Raw genomic sequence first — 27,996 nt, forward strand, 5'->3', positions numbered from 1 at the left:
ACATTTATTCTGCACATTGAGGGTGTATTGTTCTCATATTGTTTTTTAATGATAAATTACAGTCAAATCAATTTTAGTATTTATACTGCCAATATAATTTGCTGTCAAATCAAGTTCATTATTGTGGCCTTTTTTTAGTAAAACAAAAATCAAATCACACCATTGTCAAAAAAGGAGACAGACAAAAGGGCTAATTACATAGACATATATTTATATGCATATGAATAAAAATACATATACATATTTTACAATATCTTGGCTTTCATAGCCTGAGCATCAAAACAGCTCTTTCACCAGAAAACACAAAGAAACGTTTTTCTTTTAAATAAGTGCAAATTGTTAATAAGACAAAGAATTGTAAAGCATTTATAAAGTTTTTTTCTGTTTTTTTTTTTTTCATTCTTTCCTTCGTCCTTCATCAACTGTAAGATCACATGATACCAACATGAAAGTACTGTGCAAAGACTCATACAGTATATTTACATACAGTTCATGTTAACTTTTTTCTTCATTTGTGAGAAGCTGGTGCCAGTTATGTCTTGACATGGTTACACGAGATTTACTGCCAAAAAACTTTATGGCTTAATTACACGCAAATTCTGTCTGTGTGTAAAAACAAGAACAAAAAAAAAGGTTACACAATCTCATTGAACAAAAAAAAAAAAAGAAAAGCTCACGTTACAATCGCACCAGTGTGGAACTGTATATATAAACCTGTCCTTTACCTTTTACTCTGCACTCCTAAAGTAATGGTGCTACAGAGGGGTTTTAAATTATTTTGGTTTGATACAGAATCATTATTGTAAAAGAGATATACTGTATTTTAGAGGATTAAAAAAGGTCCTTTACTGATATAAAGGTTCTTCCAGCCCTGTGCTGCTTTACAGACGGATTCTTTATGAAACCAAAAACCCTCCATTTATCACCTTTATTTTTAAGAGTGTGTCTGACAGTTAAAGTGTAATGTTTCACAGTGTGTTCTCTCTCATATTGTAGAAATATGTTTACGATTTAAGAAAGAGTAAGTGGATGCTTAGGTGTTTCAATTTTGTATGAGAATGGGTTGTTGAGGGAGTTTGTTTTGAGGAGGGGGGATTCGCAATCAGCACATTCTGCTTCTCTGATTGTGTCACTGACCCCCCACCTCACAGGAATTCAGACACTTTGCTAGCTTTTGTGCTGCTTTCTCAGATTTTCTGGATACATTGTGATCGAGCATAATGTTCTCTCTCTCTCTCTCTCTCTCTCTCTCTCTCTAACACACACAAGCAACACATGGTTACACAACTGCAGGAAACCAGTTACAATACAATTAATTTGCTGCTTTAATTACAATTGATTGGGGGAATTAACGTTTTGTGTCAAGCGATTTACAGTTGTTTTTAGTAAACATTCATTCTAATCCACTCTAAGCAGTTTTGTCAGGGGGGTAAGCAAAAAAACACCAGAAAAAAACAGCCCCGAAATGATGTTGAAAGCAGGAGATTCGATAAGAACCTCTTTTAGCCAAATCGTGAAGAAAATGTGGAAAATAGAGATCAGGGGAAAAGGTAATGCCTGTCCTGTTTAACACCATAGTAAATATTTAACAGAAAAGACTGTAAATTATAAATGCAGCTTATTGAAAGCAACACAGTGTATGACAACAGCACAGCAACAAAAGGACTCAACAGAGCTTCTCTTGAGAACTGAACATGCAATATCGTTCACTCTGAATAACCGTGACAAGAGTGCAAAAGCTCAAATAAGCCAATGGGATGGAATTCTCCATAGGTTTACCTCATTTTTCAGGGTCAGAGGTTTTTCTCTCAAAGACCTCAACACACAACTTGTGGCCTGAAGGGTTTACACCATTTAAAGGTGTGAGTCCAGTACAGATACACACAGGTCAGGGTCAGACCTTCACCTTTGCTTTGATTTGATTTGCTTTGCCTTCCTAATTATGTTTACTAAGAAACCTAATAAGCTCCACAAACTACACTGATCTCAAAGCAGCATTTAACAGCAACAATGATAAATACTGCAACCATGCATTTTTCTATGGCACCTTTGAATGGAGCTACAAATGGAGCAACATCAACTTTTTCCGACTGCACAGTGTAAACGGCTATCTTCACAGATAGGAAAGGAGAGACTTCAGGAAGTTCCTATACGCAAATAAAGTGCTTGATGAATAAGAACAGAGGGCTGTGTGTAGCCCACGCTTCAAACAAATACCAAGTGGTCCTCTTGTTGACTCATCCTGAAGTTAATTCACTCTACCAGCAATTGTGAATATTTAGCCAATATGCAACACTTTGGAACTATAGTCACTAAACAGAATATAAAAAAATGTTAATTTTACCATTTCCGCAGGTCCATTCATTAAGTAATGTTCACACACTGCAAAGCACAGAGGGTGTTTTTCATCTGTTCTAAAAACTGTAACAGGCAGGTTAGAATTTGATTTTGACTGAAACTATTCAATGTATTTATCTTTTTTGCAACCAGATATTTTCAGACCATCTGAAGATGATGTCTTTAGAAACTCTTAATGAAGGAAGCAGCTCCACAGTCAGTACGAGAGAAAATGCAAAAGAACATAGCGGCACAGGATGGGTAGCCAGGGCAGCAAACACACCAAAGGCTAATGAGGCTAATCATTGAGCCTTTAGCCGCACTGAATCATGGGAAAGCAAAGACACCATCAAACAGAAACAGAACGGCCACAAACCTAATCGCTGCATCTCGATACACGAGCCTGATTGTTAATTAAACAAAAGCGCTGCCATGTCCTCCATCCGCTTTGTTCATTACCTTCATTAAGCAGGTTAACACTGCATAAGACCACAAAATGAAAAAAAAAACTGTCAAATAATGCATTGCATTATGTGTACAAAGTACAAAGTGTAGCCTGACCGCTAGCCATTCAGAAGTGTCTTAATTAGCCCCTCAAGCCTACATTTGGGAACAGTTAGCCAGCTAGTTCTTTAAGCTAGAAGCATTAGCCTAAAAGCAGGGCCAACAGAGCTGAATTGCTGAGCCAGTTGCACTGGTTGTATTAAGGGCAGGAAGATTTTACTTTTAAAACTGGAAAAACAATCTTTTAAAGACAAAGTGGGCGAAGGGTCAAACTGCTTTTCTGAAAACCTACAAAAGCAATACAGGACTACTTCCAAAAACATTTTCTACTTTTCCTAATAGGTTTAGCTAATAATGAGCCTCAAGGTAAGCATTCTGCAGCTTACACTTGAGAAAGTCACTACTGTTAAAATAGATAATACTGGAGAATAAAGCAAGAATATTCAAAAAGAGCTTTTCCCTGCCATCAGTTTCTGGTTTATAGGAACAACTTTGTTTAAAAAAATTATATATTTTTATATATATTATTTGTGTGAAATTTCACATTCACCAATGTAATTTTTGAGCTTCAAAGGTAGTTTTGTATCCTTGCCAGTGTCTGAAAGTGGGCAGTAATGTTGTATCGAAACAAATCACTACCCACAACATTCAAAAAGAGAGTATCTAGTATTTAGTTCCAGATTAGACAGAGTGTAAATTTTATTTTTAACCAAACCGAGTTTCTTGATTTTTGTTTTAAAAGTCCTGTGGAAACGAGACAGCACTCGTACAAAGAAAGGTGCTTTAGATGGTTCTTTGAGTAATGCAGTAAAAAAACTATTTTGATTCCATATCTGTACTAATGGAAAAAAAATTATAAAATATATATGTTTAGGTATAAAAAATCTTTTACATTAAGTGAAAGATTATTTCACGTTAGGTTCTTTATAAAAATCAAAGTGGGTCTTCTACAGCATCGTTTAAAGAAGGAGTTAAAGCACATTTATTTTTAAGAGTGTGCGGGAGGTAAGTTGGCATTGTATATAAATTAGAGGAATGTACTTATAAGGGAAGGAAAATATGGACCAATAATTCTACAGTATAGCGCTGGTTGGATAATATTTTTAGAGAAGCACTCGTAAAAATGTGACTCTCTATCTCTGTCTTTTACACTCTCACATGCACAAAATATACATTGACAAAAAACTCCCCCATTATGACAATTCTAGTTAAGAGCAGCATAAAACATATACCACAAAGTTCATCAAACATATTGACATGAATCATTCGATCATCTTTTTTTCTTTTTCTTTTTTTTTAACACCCATTTGGATACAACATCTGCCGTAAAGCAGTTTTGGCCTTTCACAATTACAGTAACAATGTTGAACTTTATTTTTTTTTACTTTAATCACATAGACTAAGCCTGAGGCTGTTTTGCGACACACACACACACCCACACACACACAAGAAATTCAAAAATGGAAGAGATTCAAAAACGCTTATAAGTACTGGATGCAGTTGCGGTTAATTACAGGGTGTCCTCCTGTGTTTTCACAGACATACGCACCTCTTTAGTGCACCCTCACCCTGCAAAGCAGAGGCAGAGGCTCTTTTCCTGTCATCATAACATGGTGGAAAGCACCAGCACAGTCTGAAGACACAGACGAGGGATCCCAAATCAGAGGTGGATGCACTCTCTCATTCTGTTTCTGTTCATTATAAGTCTGAGAGCCCCTCTTCGCTCCGTAACACCTCCTGAGCTGAGCTGGAGAGCAGGTCGCTCTCACCAGGATGAGTAAAGGAGGACATGTTCCAGTGAGGGGTCCGATCCATAAGCTGAGCAACTCTTTAGGATAACGGTTCTCAACCCCAGTCTTGGAAACTCACTGCCCTGCACAGTTTCAATTATTTCTCAACAGGTTGATAAGCGTTCAAACTCTTTGTGAGCTGCTGGTCTAGTTGTGGCCATTATCAATAATACCAAAAATATCATCTCAAAAGGGTATCATATGCAGTTCTTGGCTGGGTTAATTAATTAGTATATAACCTTTGTTGTGAAGTTCTGAAAGGTTTTTCATGTGTATAAATAATGTTTTTTCAAGAAGCATCCATTGTTAAGTATAGGAACAAAATGGGTCTGTAATGGCATCACTAAGCTTTTTTAGGCACATTTATTTTATAAGCATGTATAGTGGGAGTCAGAAGTGAAATCTAAAGCTATTAGTTATTATTAAATAGAACCGGTGAAAATGCTATTATTTTGGACTATTTTCCATTTTGTAAATTGCATAAAATTGGACATTAAACTAGACGTAATATTTTAACATTCATTTCAGAAGTTCAGAAGTTGGTGTGGTGTGTCCCATGTTTGCTTTAATGACAACATGCACTTAAGATAACAATTTTGTACATAATGAGTAGATCAGATTCACCTGAGAATCATCTTAACACAAGCTTCAAAATAAAGATATAAGAGATAAAAGTACCTTAAGGCTTAAATTTTCATATTTACAGAGAAACAGTGCTGAATATGGATTTATTTATTAATATTGTATTGTTTTCATCATGAGACACAATATGATTTTATGAGCATATATTATATATCATCAGTGTTTATAGAATACTGGCCACCTGCATATTTTATTACAAACAGTGTAGTTAGTCCTGTGTAAAGAGATATAATAGTATTAGCATAACTTTTTGAGTAAAAATGACTGTACTAAGTTTGGGAGAGTATTTGGGTAACCATGTTTAGAATCTGCCTATTATACTGGTGTATTTTTGTCTATATATCAAAAATATAAAGAGCAGGACATTCCAATAGAAAAATCTGGGATTTTCAGGTGATGAAAATAGGCCTCAGTGTAGAGGTGATCATATAAAACATTAGAGACGTTTTATATGAAAAAATATGAAGAGCAGGACATTCCAATAGAAAAATCTGGGATTTTCAGGTGATGAAAATAGGCCTCAGTGTAGAGGTGATCATATAAAACATTAGAGACGTTTTCCAATACATCTACTCCTTAATATAATAAAAGGTTCCTGCTGGTTCGTGGTTCCTTCGTTAAATTTAAATTTGTTAAAGAACCAAGCTGGCTCTTCCAAGGCGTCATTCCAAGAACCCCCTTTTTTGGCACCTAATTTATGTTTGGGAGTGCAGGTGAGATGATTTGGGGGAAATTTTAAACAGTGCAGGTGCAGTGCGTCCCCAGGTTTGGAGTTGAGAACTCCTGCTTTAGGAAACCGTTTTCTTGCCCCCCAGGTCCCCCTCTTTTCTCTCTATCCGCATGTAGGGTTCGAAAGCGGAGGAGCCGCAGCCGTAGCCGGCGCTCAGTTCGTGATGCGCTCCGCTCAGAAGGGGCACGGAGAACAGTGAGGGCGGCGGAACCCCCAGGCGAGGCGAGGGAGGCGTGCCCCCGAGAGAAGAGAGAGACAGGCCGAAAGCCCCACCTCCGCCCCCGCCGGTCACCGCCCCCGGAGGGCTGCTGGTGCTGCTGAGGCCGGGCGACGAGGAGGCCACGGACGGGCTGCCCAGCAGAGAGCCGTTACCCGGGTGGGGAGGAGCGAGCAGAGGGTTGGGCGGAGGGGCAGGAACGGACAGCAGGCGACCCTGTTCCAACAACCGCAGAATGTTACAAGTGGCCAAAGACTCAGAGGCGGAGGACGAGCGCTTGTCCGAATCCTTCGTCTGGTCCTTTTTCTGCTTGGTGCGCCGATTCTGGAACCACACCTTTACCTGTTGGAATGAGAAAGAACAGACTTAACTGGCTAAAAGAAAAAATATTTTTTTTGTTCTATTTTAATGGATATTATTTGTGTGTTACTCTCTAGAGAGACGTTTTTTTCGAGAAGATCCAAACAAATTCCAAAACAACATACCTAACACATTCTAACACACCTTCACCTGTTAGAATAAAGAAGAAGACTCTGACTAAAAGAAAAAAATAATAAAAAACATGTGTCCAGAGAAAGGAAAGTATATCTACACAATACAGTCCAAAAAAATTAAACACATTCAACTTACATTGTGAAATGTTGGATAAATTGAGACATTAGGTAAAATTGGACAGTTTAGCAATACAATTGTGTGAAGTAAAAAACGAAAAAGTTTTTTTAAATATTATATAGAGAGTGCTCTCTTTAAAAAAAAAACTATTTCCACAGAGTAACACACAACGAAGCGTCCATTAAAATAGAACAAAATTCTTTATTCTTTCTCTCTCTGGACGTTTCTGCTTTTTCAGCTCAAATCAGATTAAGATTTTCAAATGAACAAAGCGCCCTATTTAAAGGACTGCACTCAACAAATATGTAAGAGGATGCGTAATTTACTGCAATGCACTGTAATGCTTTAGACACTTTTCTTTAGTGGCAGTGAACACATTGGTCATCATTCACAAATATATTACTAAAAATTTGCTCTAAAATGTTCTTTAATAACGTCCAAATAAATCTTCCTCAGATTCATGTGTTTTAAAACGCAGGATTTTGGCACTCTTTTCTTATTCGCGAAGTGCGGACCGCGCTCAGTGTTGGCTGAGGTAAAGGAGGAGGAACTCTGGAAAACTTGAACACGGTGTTCAGACTAATTGTGCTATCTTGCCAAACCGTGCTACTCTAGTGTATATTTGAGGGTAATAATAAAAAACATATTAGAACATGCTCTTTAATACTACATAAAAACATCCATATTAGAGCAAGCTCCAGGCAGAGGTAGGCTATTTGGATAGTCTAAATCACTGTAACAGGGTCAAGTTAGGGTAATATATCAGATAATATCGAATATAAATCATTTTTTGTATTTTTTAATTTTATAATAATCAAGTATGAAACAAAATGGTAAATGTCAGAACCAGATCCTTGTCTTAATAATGATGGTGAAAACGTTGCGTGATGGTTACATGTAGTGCAACTGAAATTCTATTTAATTTTATTAAATGTAAGAGAAAAACAGTAAAAAAAATGAAAAAAAAGAAAGAAAAAAACACCATTACTTGTTAAAAAAAAAAAAAAAAAAAAAAACTTCTAAAATAGAGACTGAACCATACTTGGTAAAAGATTCACATTTACTCTATTTCATAGAACAGATGCTGTAACTGCAGTGTTTGCCCCCTGACAGTGAGGGGCACACAGGTCATGGAAGGATATGAACTCTGCTGAACTCAGCTTGTTCTGCAATTTTAATTGAAGCTGTGTGATATAGCGTGTTTCTGTGTCTGCTGTGATCAACCATGCTTGAGAATGAGAAAAAAATCAGAGCAATAAAAAATGCATCCTGCCCTGACCGAGTTTCTACCCATCGCCTCCTGCTACATTTAACCCTCAGGGAGCTGAGGCAGTTACATATAGACACACACACACAAACAAACTACATGTGGACACATAAAACTAATGACAGATATATGTAGCCTCTTTGGTTGGCTTGATCCATACAGTTTGTTTTTTATGTCCACAAAAGGGTTTTATACCTTGTTCAATAGTGTTAGTAAAAATATATATCTTACTACCTGTGCTTTTTAAGCCCAATCCTAAATCTTACCCTAACCCAAATTCACAACCTAGTCCACACAGTCTGAATGTATGTATGAATGTATGAATCTCCTATTAGCAGTTTAGCCAGCTCATTTTTTTTTACATTGCGTTTTAAATGCAGTACAATAAAAGTTAGTCAATTTAAACAAGATTTTTTATTATTAATTTTAACTGTTTTTGAATAAAGCTGTAGGTGGATCAGAAAGAAAAGTATTAATCGCAAGATAAACATAAGATAAAAACATAAATATTGCAAAAAGCATTTTACTCCTAAAAGCTACAGTGTTGTCTAGTTTTCCTATAGACTTAACTATGTATAAAAAAAACAACCAAAATGCACACACACAGGGGTGTCCTATAAAAATGTTTCTTTTTGTTTTAACAAAGAAATAATCAGCAAAATAGTTTAAAAGATAAATATAAATAATTGAAAATACTTCATAGAATAGATTCTACACTATTACTAGGACAATGTTTATATTTAAGCACATTTGTGCTGCTGTACAAAAATCTCAGATTTTCTGCTTTATGTTAAATCTTAAACTTAATTATTTAACTGATTAACATGATTTATGGTTAACAACCTTTAAATAAATGAGAAAATAATGAAGTATTTTCCCATGTGGACTGGGAATCTTGGGCTCCACTGTACACACACAGTACTTTAGTATACTGAACTAAAACAACAGACTTTGTTCCTTTGTTGAGTTTGTTGTGTTTGTTGTGCCCATACAGACAAGTACACACACTTACAGGAGGCAGGTTGTTTGACTGTGACTGCTTTAATGGACTAGTTATCTCTGTGTTCACTGCTGGAATAAGGCTGGTGTGCTGTAGGCCTCCGCAGCACAGCCCAGCAGGGCAAGCGGAAAGAAAGCCAGTGGCCATTTCATGATATACTTTTACTCACACTCTCTGTATGTGTCATGCGCTAAATGCATGGGCTTCCATTATTGGAAAGGCATTCATTCAAAAGTCACCGGAGAGCAGTGAAACAGGGATGGTGAAGTGAAGCATGAAAACGACTGAATCATGCACATTCTGTGCATTTCCTGCTGAACGACGGCTTCTCTCTAATAGCCTGGAGAGCAGTCGACACAGCAGGACATTTCACCCTAGAGAGCACATACAAGTCCCTCACGTAAACAATATGACCACCCTCTGCATGAGCCAAAACGCACAGTCATGTAACCTTGGGGTCCATCATGCATGTGCTGAGGCGACAGACAGACATTAACTCATGGCAAGGGTGATGGTGACACACATACACACATATTTGTTTTTATACCATGTCAGCATGTTTCCTATATGTATTATACATACAGTACTGTGCAGCAGTCCTGGGACCCTGGGCTATATGGGCTTTTATCACTGAAAATTCCACTAGAATTTGTATCTAGAAACAAATCTCAGTGTGTTAAAAAGAAAGAAGAATTTCTTGTTTTCTGTAAATACAATCAGATCTTTCGCTTCTTTGCAGATTTCTCCTCAATGTCCCTGCTGCTCTATTCAAATCTACTAGTAGCAGATCCTGATCTGTTTTAAAGAGGCACTGATTAACCAAACCGTGTACTGGACAATAACTACAGCAGCATGTCTGGTCTTCAACCAGTCAAAACGGGCACATGTCACCCCACTGCTCATTGAGCTCCATTGGCTACCAGTTGATGCTCGCATCATATTCAAAGCTCTTACAATCACCTACAAGCTGATGACAGAACAGCTCCTTCCTACCTGCACTGATCACTCCTGAAGGCTTACGCTACGCATCATATTCAAAGCTCTTACAATCACCTACAAGCTGATGACAGAACAGCTCCTTCCTACCTGCACTGATCACTCCTGAAGGCTTACGCTACCTCCTGGCCGCTGTGCTCCTCCAATGAACGTCGCCTCGCTTTACCAAACACTCACACAAAGCAATCCAGACAGTTCTCATACAGAGTTCCCCAATGGTGGAACAAACTACCTTCCACTACCTGAACAGGAACTCGCTATCTTTAAGAAACTCCTGAAGACAGAGCTCTTCAAAGAGCACTTACTCTCTCTCACTCCTCTATCCCATTATTTCCCTTCGACCTCTTTTAAGCCCTATCTAAAGATTTTTTACCTTTAAACTTCTATTACCTTTGTACTTGACTATTGTAAGTCGCTTTGGACAAAAGTGTCTGCCAAATGTAATGTAATGTAATGTAATGTAATGTTCAATAATGGCTAAAGAAACACACTAACATTAGTGCTTTGAGCCAGGAAAACTCTCTTAAATATGATATTATCCATATTTTATCATTAAAAATTCTGTAAAACAGTCTGTCCTGTTTTCTCAATGTTTACAACTAATAATTTTTGCCCCACGAAACACAATTCAGCTCACATAACACACAGTTTAGATCACTTGCATAACTTATCTATAAGGGTAGGGTGATCAGACACTGCAGTGGGAATCCACATTAAGAAGGGAGCAGACGAGCAGGCAGAGCAGTGAGATCATGGCTTCAGCTCGGCCATTAGTGTGTGGATAATGAGATTGTTAGTGATCCCTCTGAGCATGCTGACGCCACAGTCTTTATCTAAACACACACATATTCAGTACACAGTGAGGAAGAGAGAAAGAGGGGGAGAATAAATCAGTGAACCACTGGTTTTTAATTCTGGTCCTGCACATTAGAACTCTGGGAAATTCACTAAATGATTGTGTGACTTACTCTCTTAAAAAGTACCACACAGTTTTTAATCATAATTGTCGTAGACTGTTGATATTACTGTCTTTTGTATGTTTTTCCTTCTTTCTCTCTCTGTTATGTTCTGATGTCTGCTCAATCCTGGTGCCAGTTTGGTTGTGGCTGGTTGCCACACCTAACAGCCCCTACTTCCTGACTGTCGTAAATTTCCAGCAGTTTAGTGGGTGGAGCAAAGCCCACTTTTCAAGCACGCGGAGAAAAGCCCATGATGGCGAACAAAACAAGGATGAAAAAGTGGAGGAGAGGAGAGAAGAAAGCAAATCTCCTCCATCGTACATCTACACTATTGGAATGAAATCCGCTTTAATGGGATCCAGGGTTCAGCGCTGGGGCAGAGATTACGCAGAGAGATCTGCGTGACCTGGATTTGCTCTCTTTCTCTCTCTCTCTAGCACTGCTTCAATCCACTCTGCTCTGCTGCAGTGTGCATTTCACCTTTTTTTTACAGCATGCTAAACAGTATGCTGCCGCTTTATTCAACAATACAGTGTGTGTATAATATAATTAACATTCTGTTATTTGACTTGACTTGACATGAACACAGATTGCAGATTTTGTTTTGGGGTGAACCTTCTACGAAGACAATTATTTTTTTCTATGATATTGTTCAGTATCAAAACAGCTGCGCTGTTACTTTGGAATGTATGATAAACTAGGGAAATAATAAAACAAATACAATCATTTGTATTACACAAAAATCATTCCTAACAGCTGAGTGTGGTGGTAAAGTGTTTCCTCGAAGCCTAGGTCTAAGCCAAGAACCATTAAGGAAACTTTATTTTTAGGGCAGTGTCACTGGGAAGCTCTCTAATAGACTTAATCCAGACCTAATCCATAAATGTACTTCCTTATGTGAAAATGTACAGTAATCTACACAAGAATTTTAGCTGAAGCACAATGAACCTTAAAACAATAGGTTCCAACAGCTGAGCATGATGTCACAGCTCATCCTCTACAGATACAAGTGTTGGAAAAATCTTCTTCAGTTTGATCTCTAATGCATATGATACTCTCTCTACCCCACTCTGCTCAGAGTAATTTGAAAATTCCACATAGCTCTACTATCCATACCATCCTAACGGGTTCTGAGTTGGAAACTGCCTGAGAGGTGAAGTGGATAACTAATAACAGTGGAACTTTAATCTTTTAGAGTGACCCAGCAGATGAAAATCCACAGCGAGAGGGACACCTGCCCCTGACCTTTTGCTGACCTCATGCAAAGGCTAACACGCTAACTGACCTCGTTGATCCTATACATGTGATAACAGCCGGCTGAGCAAAACACAATCATGCATTCCGGTTATTAAGTGACTGCTTTGTGACCTCGACCACTCTGTGGAGACTGGAGGTCTGGGCTAAACCCGATTTATGCTCCTCAAGGTCCTACTTCAGATTTTCCACCTTGCCTTTATTAAGGACTCTGGTGTTATGACACAGTGGTCAATCAGCTGCACAAATTGCTCAATTAAATGGCATGGCATGGACATGTTTTGAATGTTTTGAGAGCAGTTGCCCTCTGTGTTATCTGCCTGTTTATGATCCGGCACCCATGTAAACATTCAAGGTAAATGCTACCCAGCTTTTACGGCTTGCAATGTATGCATATGAAATGACCTACAGTGAATGTGGTCGCAGCACAGAGTGCACTCGAGGATGATCGCAGTCATGTGGTGTGCAAAGTCTCAGTCAGCCTACAGCATCTCTTATGCAGCTCCATATTTAATGATGAGGGCATGGTAACATAACATCTTTTACCAAGTCACACTGCAAGAAGTGCAGTTGCTGAGTGTATTACTGGCAAAGCTGTGTCTGCAATTCAGGGTGGTGCTCTTGAACCAGCATCAAAAGAAGAACTAGAAACTGTTTGACCTTTGTTTGATCCCAAGAGATCCCAGAGATGAGCTTTCTAGGTCACACTGTAATGTGGACTGAGAATAGAAAATTGCTACATATGCTAGAGCTTGACCCAAACTCACAGGAGAGTTAATAGGCAGCCAATTAATCATGAGAGATGGGGTGGAGAAGGAGTTGACCTAGCACTGGCTTGGGTGTGTAGTGCCTGACTCTACTTCAAATCCATTCTCTATTATATTTTTCCCTCAATCAACCCCATCCCCTCTTCTCTCACCAACATTTCCACACAGTCGATGCCCACCAATCCACCCAGACCTTCATCCTCATGTTTCTCCTCCTTCTGTTTATTTTACCTGCTTTCCTGCTCAACCTCTTGGCCTCATCCTGGCCTGATCCACAGTCCTGGCCCTTCACTGCTGTAACACATGATGAAGCCAGCCAAGGGTCAACTGTGTCTTACCAATTCGTTGGTAGATGTGGCTCCATAATCCGTCTAAGTACAAAAGCACTTTGACTATTATTAGTGCTCTGGTCCCACCCCTAGCAAAAGGGCTTGGCCCTGGTGCCTAAGGTGTTGTGGTTGACATAAGGCAATTAATCTAACAGTATATGGACCGAGACTGAGAGGATGATGCTCTAAGTTTTGAGCTACAGCGCCTCCATTGGTCCCCCAAAGCGCCAAAATCATGGAACAAAATCATACATATGTGAAATGGCAAATTTCTTAAAAAAAAAAATAAAAATAGGGGAACATAAATTGACATAAATATATTTCATTTTAATTGTAAGTAATTTCAGTATGTTTATAGTGGGCCATTAATCATAAAATGTTTAAAACGCACCTAAAACTAAAAACGTGACATCCTTTCTGTCTCATAACTGTAAAAACAAACAAAGCAAAAAGTTTAAAGTTTCCAAAGTCATTTTAAATCACATGTCTTACATCATTTTTTTTCAAACTGTAAAGAACAGGTGCATATAAAAACAACTCTTTTTATAAAAAATAAATAAAAATGCCAAGAAAATTAAGATAAAAAACATATATATAACATATATGTCTTTTTCCACCTAGTTTTGACCTACTTAATAAAGTCAGACGTGTCATGCGTGACAAGCACATACAAAGCTAAACTGGTGATGGTGTAAAAATGTGCAATATATCGTTGTGTCAAGTCACTCCTGGCTCCTCTGAGTGAAGTCAGCAGCGGAGCAGAGTAAAAATGCATGTCCCGCATGCAGCTCCTATTAAAACGCATTCTGCTAGTGAACTCATCCTCCGGATCTAGCAGGTTTCTGTTCTGCCTGATCCATTCAGGTAATTGCATTACGTGTTGCCCGGCCAGTGACACAACGAGATGCACCCACACACACTTTATCTCCCAGTTACACTGATCTGAAAGCAGTTTATTTTGCTGACACATGGATTTAAAGAGAAGGATTTGAAAGAGAGGAGCTGATCTAAGATCAACACACAGCGTTAATACAGTATGAGCTAAAACACGATGCTGCACACACACAAACACACACACACACACACATACTGCACAACACAGCTGAACTTCTGACCCTGCCGTGACAGTCAGCAGGTTACATACAGTGCAAGCCCTCATACTTACTGAACGAATGAACCTATTTAAAATATTCACAAATCGTTATCATTAATACATCATTATATAAATATTTATAAGCAAAAAAACAGATTATAAAATGTTCTCTGACAAGGCTTTTCCATAAAACTCGCAGTTCTCAGGTTTTTACATAACTAAATAAATTCTCTGTTGAAATACAATTTTGCACACTGCAAAAGATGTACCATAGGTAAAAAAAAATACGTAAAGAAAATGTGACATTATTTTGGACATACAACATGTAAAATTAAGCTCAAACGGTGTTTAGCCAATAAAATGTGCAGTATGTGACTTTCACTTAATAAAACATATAAAAAAACAAAACATCTAAATATTATTGCTTGTAAAATATGAAAGTAAATTTTCTACTTTTTAAAATAGTTTGGATCTTCAGAACCAGTTTGAAGAATAAAACCTCTGCTAAACTGGTCTAGATTTCTCCTAGGCTCCCCCAGACAACACAGGCTTTTGTTAAATTCTTTCACCAGCACTGACTTAGCACTGATTTAACAAACAATCTGCAGATTTGTTCAATTAACCTATTGTTTTCATACACATGATATTTGGAAAGTATTCACAATTTAATGTTAAAAAGTATTTTGTTCTACAATTGTTTATGTAGTTTTTTTTTTTAAAGATCAGTGAATGTCTTCTTATCTTTGCTTCTGAAAAAGTATGCCTCTCTAAAATGCTATTTTAAACCCAGTTATGTGAGTAGCTGGTTCTTTTTAATATGAGTAGTTTACTTATTCAACACTTTGTTACCCCATCCCAACTTTTGTTTAATTGTTGCTTTCATTAAGTTTATAGTGAGTTAAAGTTTTTCATGAAATGGTAAAATGTCTTAATTTTAACATCTAATATGTGTTCTGATATGTCTTCTTGTGAATAAAATATGGGTCTATGAGATTTTAAATAAAATAATTTCATTATGTGTATGTTCGTTGAAGAAATATATTAATATGATTTAATATTACCACTAGTGTAACATGTCAATAAATACATATGCAATGTATACTAATATTAGTATGTATTCTAATGGTATTACTAAAAAAAGAATAAATGCAGAAATAAAGCATGCAAAAACAGTAGATATTTATATTTTTTTACAGATTCTGTTGCCAAATATTTACTTTGACCCATGACATGAAAATGTAAAATGTAAATAAAATAGTCCAAATTATATTTGTGTCACTCTAGACTTTTTTCAAAGGCTATTTGCTGACTTCTAAATCATCCTACTACTTAGCTCTAGTTGGTGCACAATCATCTCTCTCTGTCTGGCTCTGTCTCAGTATCTCTTTGTCTTAGTTCTCTTTTCCAACGAGACACACCAAGCTTCCCAGCACCCAGACGTTACGTTACAGTTATGTTAGATACTGTCTGGCTGACCTCTGTGGACAGTAGCACACAGCAGAGGCATTCATTTTTATTCATTGGGTGATTCGTAGGCTGAAGTCGGAGACATGATGGTAAATCTGCTCCCACTGTGCCATGTCTACCTTATACATTCCACATATTCAGTCTATTCAAATATGCCCGCAATGCCATTTATATAAGGGTTTACTTCATAATTTAATTCTGTTTTCAGGCTAGTCTAATCTACTTTTGCAACTATCCAGCATTTTTGTAAACTTCACATTTTCATTTCAACCCATTTCTCTTCGTCCAATAGATATAATAGGATTGTATAATGTAAAGCTAAGCTGGTGAGGCATAGTGTGAAAATAAAAATAATAAAATATATCAGCGCAGTGCTTTCCTGTGCCATCATACCTATACCCGTAATTTATATTAATGCCAATGACCAAGACCTACTCGAATATTCTAAGTATTTAACCAGAGCATTGGTTCAGCCAGTGGTTAGTATGCCACCAGTGCAAATGCCTGCCCAGAACACTGAGGCAGGAGGTTGAGAGAGGACAGCAGGAGGTCATTAGGCTCATGGAGAAGCTGATGTTTCAAACAGAGGTGTTATCTATCCTTTAAATACATCCACTGCTGTTTAATCATGCTTAGGACTGTTTTATGGTATTACCAGTGATGAGGGTACACAGATTGGCTCTGGGTTGTTGGCCAACCAATGTTGAAGCAAGAGTTTACCATTTTTAAGAGGCTTTCCTTGACCAACGCAGTATGGGTCCATTCTTCTACCCACAACTAGCAGCCAAATGTTTGAGAAAAGGAGCTAATATTTGTTAACAGAACACTAAAGGGTATTTTTTCACACTTGAATTAGACTGAATTTGAGGCAGTTTAGATCATTATCAGGGTATTTTATGGTACATTTCTGTACAACATAAAGACATTCTGAAGCAGATTATATACAAATGAATAAAAAAATGTCTTGTGTATTTTAGTGGCCTAAGCCATTAAAAACACTGATGGACTGACCCACTGATCACATGTGACCACACAAGTGACTTATTATTCTACTTTTTTTTTACTTCAGCAAAGCTATCGGCTCCTGGACAAAGCCCTATACCATAGCATATGGACTCATATGTCCTAATATAATGGAATAAATACATCATGTGTCATTCAAGCTCGACACAAATGCAAAAAAGGGAAAAACATACTTAGAGGTCAAACACCATGCATGATATATGTGGCATGAACAAAGCAATGCTTTTAAGATTTGGTTAATTAAGCTAAACTGAATGCATGCCCATGTATTTTCTCTGTCACTCTTTTCTGACTTGTTCCTGATAAAGCCAGCTAAGGCGGTCCTTCAACCATTAAATCCATGGCTTTACCATGGCTGGACTGAAAACAACAATGAAATCAGACAATGCACTAAACATGCTCTAAAGGAGCTTGCAAATGAAGACCACACACAAAACAGGTTGTAGTATTTTAAAGTGTGTGGGAGTGTGTCATTGTTACACACCAAAAAACATGCAATTAAGTGGCAACAGGTAGGAACTCAGGAGTTTCAACAAATGTTTTAACAAGAGTTATTTTGTTAAAACATATATAAATACATTGTTACTGTCATACAAAACCTAAACCGTATCTTTTTTACATAATCTTGTCTATAACATTGTATCAAAATACATGATAAACAGACAGGATAAATACTTCAAAATATATGCAATAATCTTTTTCACACTTACTCTTAATGAAAATTAAAAAGTTTACTTCTTTTCAGGCTACTGTCACAGACTGCTACTCCTCTAAGACGTATGTCTGTTACAATAGGATTGCACACTGATGATTATAGGCTTATTTATTTGTCATTTTTACTAGATGGCGCACCACTATGTATGCTCTGCAAGATCTGTGGTACGAAGCCATTTAATGATCACTAAGGTAAGGCTTATGTAAGAGAATTACAGCTCTATGAGTGTTAAATGAACTCAAAGCAGCTCCCCATAAGCTTGATGTTTTTGCAATATGGCTCACAACCTTTATAATCATTTTAAATAACTTTGGATACACATGCAACAATGTGAGTCGATCCTATGGTGAATAACGAGATCATTTTAGCAGACTGGGCTGTTTTATGAAAACTGGTCAATATGCATCCTGTGGCCCAGGTTCCCCACTGTGTTACACTGGAGCTGGGAGCCACCTGCTGGGGATAGAGGCTTTGGAGCTCCCATGTACTGGAGGACTTTCAGAAAATATGTGCATGTCTAATGAGTCTCAGTTACTTCAGATGCCTGTATGAATGTCTTAAGTATCTAGAGACTTCAGAAAACAAGTGAAGGAAACATCATTTACAAATCCAAAGTGAGTTAATCCTAACAAATCACACTGTCATTACCAAAAAACATATGCAGGAAACACAAATAGTTTTAACTATTTATCATCACCTCACTGATTCATCTGAAGACTTAAAACAAAAAACTCAAAACCTTTCCTGTGGAGTAACATTCGCGATGTGGGTAAAATACTTCAGAACAAAAAAAAAACACATTTCTCATGAAATGACCGAATTCTAAACTATAAACAAAACTTTTAGGAACAAGGGCTTGGCTTATATACAACAAATGGTTTTACATTAAGATGTGAATTAATGTTTTCTTTACAAAAGAAGAACATTAAAACAAAATAAAGTTTTGCTTACAGGTAAATGCGGTAATCTTCTTGCAATCTCCATTTTTTATGCAAAGAAATATTTTGAATCGATATGGCAACGACAGACAGTCTAAAATGCATTTATGTTGGCTTTCTGTTTATTCACATTTTATCTTACACAATGAAGTGGGAGCCGAGTATACACACTGCGCATGCTCAGCTTCTGAAAAGACAGAGTTCCGAAACTGCTCATGAACTCCCAATCAAAAAGAACAAAACACATCTCCAGCATACAACTACAACTGACAAACAAATATCAACTGAAAATCTGGAAACATGTAATAAATAAACTTTTCTAGGCACTTAAAGGCTTGTGAGCGTAAGAATGCCTATACAAAACGTAAGGAAGTGCACTTCAGAGTCTGCGCAAGCGAGGCGATTTAAATCAGCAGAAATTTACGAGTATGTTATTAGTGAATAAATTGTTACACAGTACGCCGAAGGACACAAAAAGTAGAGGGAATTTATATAAAAGCACTTTTTATGAAATGTAGAATTTTCGGTCCAGATAAAACACGCACTGGTTTGCAAAGTTGCAAAGTGTCAAGACGAAACGACAAAACACGCCAGTCCGGGTGTGTTAATTTTTTGCTGTCTATTTTAACATTTTCTGTCATGGGTTCATCAAAAGCTGTTTTTTTTTTTTTTTTCAAATTGTTATGTTTTAATCATCTATATGGAAATGTGAATTTATGATTGAACCTATTAGTGCTGTGTTTTAAAGCATGTAATATTTTTTAACCTATTTTGTGTTGTACTGTGTTGTGTTGTATTTTAGCTACATAACATATGTTGGTTCCAAGACAGAAAGTTTAAGTTAAAAATCATTTCGCTCTAAATAAAATACATTTTACATTTTTAATACAGAAATAAATATGCTAACCCTCAAATCATGTATAAATAACATGTATTTAATGTTACTTATCAGCAAAGATTAAACAGATAAATAAATCTGGCATCCATTTCCAATCTAAATAGGCCTGAACTTGTCCCTACACAGAGGACATCTCCAGTCGCCAGTCAGTTTAGAGCTGAGAGAGAAAAGCGTGTCACGACCAGTGAATATGAATGAGGCTGAATATTAGACTAGCACTTACTAGCTGTCTAAAATACATGTAGATTTTAAAAGCCATTTCATCAAATAGAAAATGCAAATGCTTTATAGACTCGCAGATTTTTTTTCCGCTAGTATGTGAGGAACGTCCCCAAAAGCCGGTCTGTAAAAGAACCACTTTAAATAACTTTAATTTAGTGTATTAGTCCAAAAACAAAGCTGTCGGATTCTAATAGGGATGCTTTCAGGATACGTTTGGAGAAATTAAATATTTTAGAGGACCTTGAAGTAAGAACGGTGGTGCCATCCCAAAAACATCAGCCAAAACAACCTGGTTAAATTAATAAAAAACTAAAGGCGCCTCAAAAATGTTTTCGAAAATATTTACTGCGCTTTCAAGGACTAACTTGAAAGGGTGCGATTTATTTAAAATTGGGAGCTTATTTTTACCCAGAAGAATTCTGTATATACTTTTAAGCACACTAATACAGCAAGTTAAAAATGCCCAAAGGGGATTGAATGAATAGATGTTTCATTAACATATTTTATGCAGCTAAACAGGCCAACATACAATGCGATCAAAAGAAGCTTTTCTATTCGCTTTTGGAATTTTGACTGACCTGTAGCAAATGTACAAATGGTGGAAGAGGTGCTTTTAATGTGAATTCATATTGCTGCCAGACCAGGCAAAAAAAAACATAGTTTTCGTTAATCGAGCGTGTCTACAGCGACCCTTTAGGTCAGAGGGCGGAAGGTTAGTGCACACGTCATAACCACTGAGTTCACACTCAGCCAACCGATCTTACCCGTTTCTGAATAGTTTCTTCCTAGTCAAACGAAATTAAACTTGACTATCTGAAACGTGAAACGTGAAATCGGATCAATCGCACAGTACACCTAATTCCGTTGTATTACATATTTTGTGCGAAAAATAAAGCTTAGCTTACCTTGAAATAACTAGCCTATCACGAAAGCTATACATAAAAACGCGATTGTTTTACGTATATAAATATATCATTGTACGCTATATATATTTGTATATATTAAAAATTACTCAATGTTAAAAAAAGATCTTCTTAAACGTATCTCGCGTCAAAAAAATAACTCTCAAAAAAAATTAAAACATTCTTGCTTGATCTTCCGTTCAAAATTATTGTTTTGTACATTCTCCTTTAAAGTCGTGCTCTTGGACATATAAGGGGTTTTGTGACAGCTCCAATATACTAATAGTAAACAGAAACAAAAGTTAAGCTAGTTCAGGACCCAGGACAGCTACCAATGAGAAGTAGCTTTTAAATTATTAGCCGAAAAAATTATGAATCATAATGTTGTTAAATATATCAAAGAGAATATGTGTGGTCGCCTGGCTATCAAAACCAGCGCCACCAGGTGGAGGAGACGTATCCCTCCAGTTAAAATGCCTTTGATAAGACTGTAGCACAATTAATTGTCTTTGAATGTGAACTTAATTTGGGTTTTATCTTTCTAATATGTCTATAAATATATATGTTTAAATACACAACTTCTATTTTCTCTAAATATGTAAGGATGAGTGTATAAGCCTCGTAGCTTTTGCTATTAGCTTTGTAGCCCAAATATAAAATAAAGAACATTTCGGAAATCAAATCTTCTACAGGTGAGGATTGTTTTGGAGAAACCGTCTCAATCTCTGCCATCAGTTTTTTTTTCTGGTTCTCCTCGCGTTTCTGATTTCCAATTAGAGTTCTGTCAGTCGTTAAAAGGTCACTTAAAGTTTCGGCTGATTATAAGGCTTATTTCTTTTACACAAGAAAATTATTTTTCTTTCGCAGTCATTCAATTAATAAATTATAAAATAAACATCAAAGTGTCAAAACACAAAAACAAATTATGTTAACGTACAAAGGTGAGAAGCAAAATTCAGTATACCAAAAATGATCTGAGGCATTTTCTTTATCTTATTTTTTTTTTAAACTGTAACATTTTTTTTAAACATTTCTTCCCATTGTTATTTCGTTGTCAATTTCTCCCTCTCTCTCTCTCTCTCTCTCTCTCTCTCTACATATCTATCTATGTATGTATATATATATATACGTATATATATATATATATATATATATACGTATATATATATATATATATATATATACGTATATATATATATATATATATATATATATATACGTATATATATATATATATATACGTATATATATATATATATATATATATATATATATATATACATACACGCAAATTGTTTATCTTTCCATTGTTTATTATTAACTATGTAATAATAAAAATAAGCTTTGCATCAATGAGAAAAGTTTTAGACATCTGTCCCACATGCACATTTAACTTGCTTTATCTTCGTTTTGTGGATAACATTGATTATTATTTTTTTAGTTCAACCTCAAAACTTATATCAAACACAATCTATATTAAACCAGCTAGACCCAATAAATAGATTACATTAAAAATCCAACCTCTAGAAATATTCTAGCCTCTAGAAATATTCCAGCCTCAAACTAACTTCAACCAAATGTTTGCTAAATAAAACTAGTCCCTAGCTCTGGGCAGTTCGTGTGGGTACTTTGATTCGGGTTATAAGCGCATTGTTTTTTAGGGAGGCATGGTATATTTCACTGGAAATTCCATTAAACATACTTATTTTTTTGTCTGCCTGAGCATTACCTTTTGGTCAACTTTCCCTCTGTGTTCTAATTTTTTATACCTAATTCTTTCAAGTTACATTATTGATGTAGACAGTGTCTGCTGTTTTTATTTATTTATGCTCCAAAAGTTATTCAGTCATTAATAGGCCTATATAAGCTGCCGAATAATACATAAATGCCTTCAATTATTGAGAAACTCTACGTTATCACTCAATATTCAAACACTTTTTTCACGTTTAAGTTGCGGGTGCAAACTCTAAATATTCATATTTAGAGAAAAACAAAACTGTTACAGCTTACACCTGTAAGCTTACTGTAAATCCTCGTGGTAAAACCTGAGCACTGGTTGATGTGAATTCCGCTAAAATGACACTTCATTACATCACTTTCAGAGAGCGAGCAACTTAGGACACATAGAACCCAGGGGGATACGCAGGCTGCTATTTTTAATGTATTCTTTATTTATTTGACCAGTTGTTATGCACCAAATCTCGAAGGCACGGGTTCCTTCATCATAGCCATAAACACATAAAATACATACAATAAAATTATGCATTCTGCCATTGCACCAGCCATTACAGACTAATATGATCCATCAGCATATCTACACACAAGCAGGTCAACTCGAATAAACAAACAAAGCGCTGACAATGTCGTGTCAGAGACGGATCCTTACCAATGGATGATAGTCAAAACGGTTATGGGTGCTTATGGGCGTTTGACGGAGTCTGACTCAGTTCAGGTCAAACTGAGGTGAAGCGATATTAAATTAGCTCGTGCGTGTTTGCAATCTGATCTGCACCGAGGGATTTTTATTTCATTATCCCCTGTAAAATATTAGTATCATGTGGATTACCAGACCTATAGCAAAATTGCAAACCAGTTAAAAATATTAATTCATTATGAAGGACGAAGGGATACATGTGAACCACACTAATATATATTTTTTATCGAATTAAAAATCGTTGCACAGCCTAAACCCCCAGCGAAGCTGCATGCTCTTGTCTCTTATACTGTTGCACGCTGCTCTCTCACCTGCGTCTCAGACAGGTTCAGCTGTCTGGCCAGTTCGGTTCTCTCGCGACCCACCACATACTGGCATCGCTGGAACTCCAGCTCGAGCCGGTACAGCTGCTCCGCAGTGAAAGACGTGCGCGTGCGCTTGGGCCGGTCCAGGTCCAGCCCTTTGGGCAGCACGATTTCTCGGATAGTGCCTTTAGCATCTACAGAAAAAGGAAATTAAATAACAGTAAATTACAATACGTTTGCGCACAGTATTTTATTCTTCACAACAAAAGTCTTAAAAATTTCACATCATTATTAATAAATGTGGCGCTCTGTGTTGTTGGGCAGCATAACGCAGATTTTACGATCACGACTGAGTCTGAGCGACGCATAAACGAACAATAAACGCATGGCTACCGAGAAATGGTATTAATAGTGATTTTAAAAATAAACAACATTTTATAAAAAAAAACTTTTTATGCCGATTTTGCTCACAAAAGCTGATACTGAAATATGAATATATATATAAAATAACAATTTAGAAGTACACCACAATGGTTTTTAAAACGGTTTAAAAATATTATATTCTTATATTATATTTATGTAATTTTGGAAGTTTTAGGAGACAATGTAAAGAGCAACTTGTATATATAAACGCAAACTGCCCATAACATGTATCATATGTGCTACTGCGCATGCGCGGTGACTTGTTAATTTAATCTGAAATATCTAATTTCTTTAATTAGCCCAACTCAATGGAAACTATGCCTTTATAATATATAGTTCGCAGTGAATTTCTATTTTAAATATATACAAACATGCACACACAACCAACTATCAGTATTTCACAAAAACGAGATAATACTTTGTGGTTTTAGCTGCTAAAGCACAACGAAGATGGAATATAACTCTGCTATACAACCTTATAATTAATACCTATCTATAAAAACACATGTAAGACTCTTCAGCTGCGGATGCCTCTCCAACCTAAGGCAAGAGCTCCACCTCTCTGTAGTGTTTACCGTCACCACGCACACATTTTACGCCAAATTTGTTATACCAAAATTGATATTACAGTAGTTTAAACTCTTGGTTTTAATTCAGCAGACCTAATGTTGATGGTGGGCGATATTTATTTTCTGAACTCTGTTAAACTGGCTCTGACACAGACGCACTGACCCCTGGGTGACCCCGGTTTAGCGCTGAGCTTTAAAAACACACAGTGGCACTGACTGAGGAGAGAATGGCGATCGTGAGGCAGAAGCTCGGTGGTCCAAAGCTGCCCACAAATGCCCCCCGGCAGTGGCAGAGACTCCATTCATTGCTACCGTAACTGCACATCACATCCGGTCACCAACAATGCGGCTAGCCCACTCTGCTAACGATTTAAAGGCATTAGAATGAAATTAATTCTGCAACAATAAATAATAATAACCGTGTTGCACTGTATAATTATTTGCATCACTATAAATTACATTTATTTTAGGCTGTATTTTTGTTTAAGTTTTTTTCTGTTTTACTACGCATACACAGTGGTAAACTGAGGCATGGTTCAACACTGAAAAAACGAACAGTAGGTTCTGGCTATGTCCATTAAAAATGTTACAGAAAGCATCCTCCAAGATGTTCAAAAAATTATACAAGACGGAAAATCCTGTGTTAATTTGCAATATAATTTAATGTAAACAAAGGTTTAATTCTTTTTTTGCAATTTGGATTGGTCAATTAATCTTTTTTTTTTTAATTAACACTGACAAAAAGTGAAAACCGCTTAATAATGCGAAGCAGTTAATCTAGTAGCAGTAAAAATTTAAACAATTTCAAATATAGTGTATACTATGATTAAAAATGTTTTGAAAAAACATGAAATGTATATGACTCAATAGAAAACAGTTTCTATGAAACCATATATATTTCCCATCGATTAATTTGTTTTTATTACTTGTTTTTACTTTTTATTACTAGTGTAAAGTGTACATTAGATTTAATAACATACATTAAATAAATAATCATCTATTCTCTGCCCAGTAAAATACTTACAAAATTAGTGTAGAACGATTAAGTAAGAAATGCTACTATGTTAACAATGTCAAATGTTATTCTAAGTAATTGTGCGTGAAACTGTAATACATGTCTAGTAACACATGAAAAAGAAAAAAACGTATGTATATTTATTATTGTAATTTTGTTCTCTCTTATTTGCTTAATTTATAGAAAAATACGAAAATCTACTAATCATTTCAAAAAATAAACTTACTCCTATTTAATCGTTATAAACACAACTCTTTTAGATAAAACACCGAACCAACGTGGCCTGTGATTTTTTTTTTCTTTTTAAATAAAAGTAGTTTTAATTCTTTTTGTATTTTGTATTGTTCACTTACATTTGCATACACACGCTTACACACGTTCAAGAAGAGTATTTGTTTGACAACAATACACCCGATCAGCCCTTTCTCGTTCAGCCCCTTTTACATCTGCACATTAAATTCCTATTGGTTAATTCTCAGCATCTACAGTGTTAAAATATTTTATGAATCAACAACTACAAAGCCCAGCAAACAAAACACTGCAATAATTAAACAAAGCTATATGGAAATTATGATGCACATTGGGCATACAAAACGATAAATATTTTCTTTCACATACCGGCATGTTGTGAAAACTGTTGTTATAAATACCCTTATGTTACCCTAGTAATAATAATTAGTATCTAATATGGCACTATAAGTATTTAATAAATACGTGCATTATTATAAAGTAAAAACCTTTTATTAGAGATTTATTATATGCTGGTATAACATACTAAATAACTATTAACAAACCATAAAAATAAAACGTAAACAATACATTATAAAACAGTTTCTGGAGACTATCAAGCAAAATGGTTTTAGAAGGCCATACCTTGACATCATCTAAAAACACTAACCAAAAAATAACTCTGTTGGTTAAATTAAGAACAAATACACGTTAAAAACAACCTGTAGTCGCATTGTGGTAATAACATGAATGAGGACACATAACATGAATACTAATATTTCCTGTATATTATACTTACACATTAACATTACAAATAACGTATAACTACACGTGCAAAACTAATAACGTTTTAAAAAATCACGTAATAACATTACACAATATTAGATAAGAATTTTAATCTGAATAGAATTCGAAAATAATTTTAGAATAGCTGCTTCATATTATATACATATTAAACAACAACTGAACGTAAAAGAGACTAACTAATCTTAACTAATCTTGCAATGTAGCATTAATAATATATATTTGATTAATTTAGACTTTGTGAAAAAGTGAAAGTTGCATTAAATAATTGCATATATATATATATATATATATATATATATATATATATATATATATATATATATTTATATATAAAGATACTATTTTATATCGTATTTTTACTTTATAAATAACAATAATTATTGCTATTATTTTTTTTTTTTTTTTTTTACTCTAGTCTGCTGTAGTATTTTCCACACCTCCCCTTTACATTAAAACACTACTTTGCGCTCTTACCTCGGACTAAAATTCTCCTGCAGTAATCCGGGTCCACTCCTAAAACTTTCTCGTGTCCGTCCTCGCTAGACGAGGTCGGCGTGGAGGCTGAGGTGCCTGGGGTGTCAGCTGAGCTCTGGGCCGGGGACCGGCTGCCAAGCTCGGGCCGGCTTTTACACTCCCTGGCCCGGTCTCGGCACACTGAACTGGGTGCGCAGTGGTTTCGCTCTTCGGCGACACCATCGCCCATACTCGTCGCTTGGTCAAACATGTAACAACCCGGAGCTGCTGCTGCTTCTGGCGGCGTTGGTTCCGCTCTCTGTTTCCTTAGCGTGGAACTACTTAAATTATTTGGACTTCGTCTTGCACTCTTGCACTGTTCCTGTGTTCTTCCAAAGAAAAGTCCCGTCAGAGTCCAGCCGCAGAGAGCAGTGACTGAGACCAGCTCGTCCCCGACGCTCTCGGCATGTCCGCGGTCCAGCCTCCGCACAGCTCTGGACGAAAGACGGAAACCAGGATGCAGGTGGAGGTGTAGGATGGAGGGGGGGTCCCCTATGGACGAGCCCAAGGACCCTCCTCAGCTACACTCTATAAACACACACACACCAGCGCACGCGCTCGCTCGCTCACGCACACACTCCCACAGAAAGAAAATGCATAGCCTACTGTAGCCTGCATTGAGTTTTCGAGGCACTGGGAGGTGCTTATCTGCTTAACCACGTAAAAAGAAAAAAAATCTGAGAGACGGCGATGCTTTTCCCAGTCAACAAACACGTTTAACGCGCATGTTTTGCCCTCCTCTGTGCAAGTTTTATGGTGCTCCGGTTAATTGACACCCCTGTTCACGAAACAGTTATCCCAGCGATGCAGCCCTGGTGGTGCTAAAGCTCAGTGCTGGTGTCAACATGGGGCTGATGTGCAGAGAATGCTACTCGGCTATACAAGTGCTTGGGGTTGCATTAGCTATCTAGCTTTTAAAACCATTCCCTTTCTCTTCATTAGACTGGTAACAGGCCAGCAATGTTATATTTCAAAAATAAATATAATCTTTTCTGATTTGAGGTGGCTTCAGAAGATGCTTAGAGCCATTGGTCTGTACG

The 27,996-nt window shown here is 36.5% G+C and overlaps 1 protein-coding gene across 1 annotated transcript; it reads right to left on the bottom strand.

Annotated features, from left to right (window-relative positions):
• Positions 1-27: 27 nt before the first annotated feature.
• Positions 28-27,990, bottom strand: vax2 (ventral anterior homeobox 2). Its single transcript, XM_007237826.4, has 3 exons — positions 26,918-27,990; positions 23,408-23,595; positions 28-6,562 (listed from the first exon to the last, which is right to left on the bottom strand). The coding sequence occupies exons 1-3, from the start codon at positions 27,165-27,167 to the stop codon at positions 6,062-6,064; spliced, it is 939 nt and encodes a 312-aa protein (XP_007237888.3). The 5' UTR covers positions 27,168-27,990; the 3' UTR covers positions 28-6,061.
• Between the last annotated feature and the right edge of the window lie 6 nt (positions 27,991-27,996).

The sequence above is a fragment of the Astyanax mexicanus genome, chromosome 8 (assembly GCF_023375975.1).
Source record: "Astyanax mexicanus isolate ESR-SI-001 chromosome 8, AstMex3_surface, whole genome shotgun sequence".
In the NCBI taxonomy this organism is placed as follows: Eukaryota; Metazoa; Chordata; class Actinopteri; order Characiformes; family Acestrorhamphidae; genus Astyanax; species Astyanax mexicanus.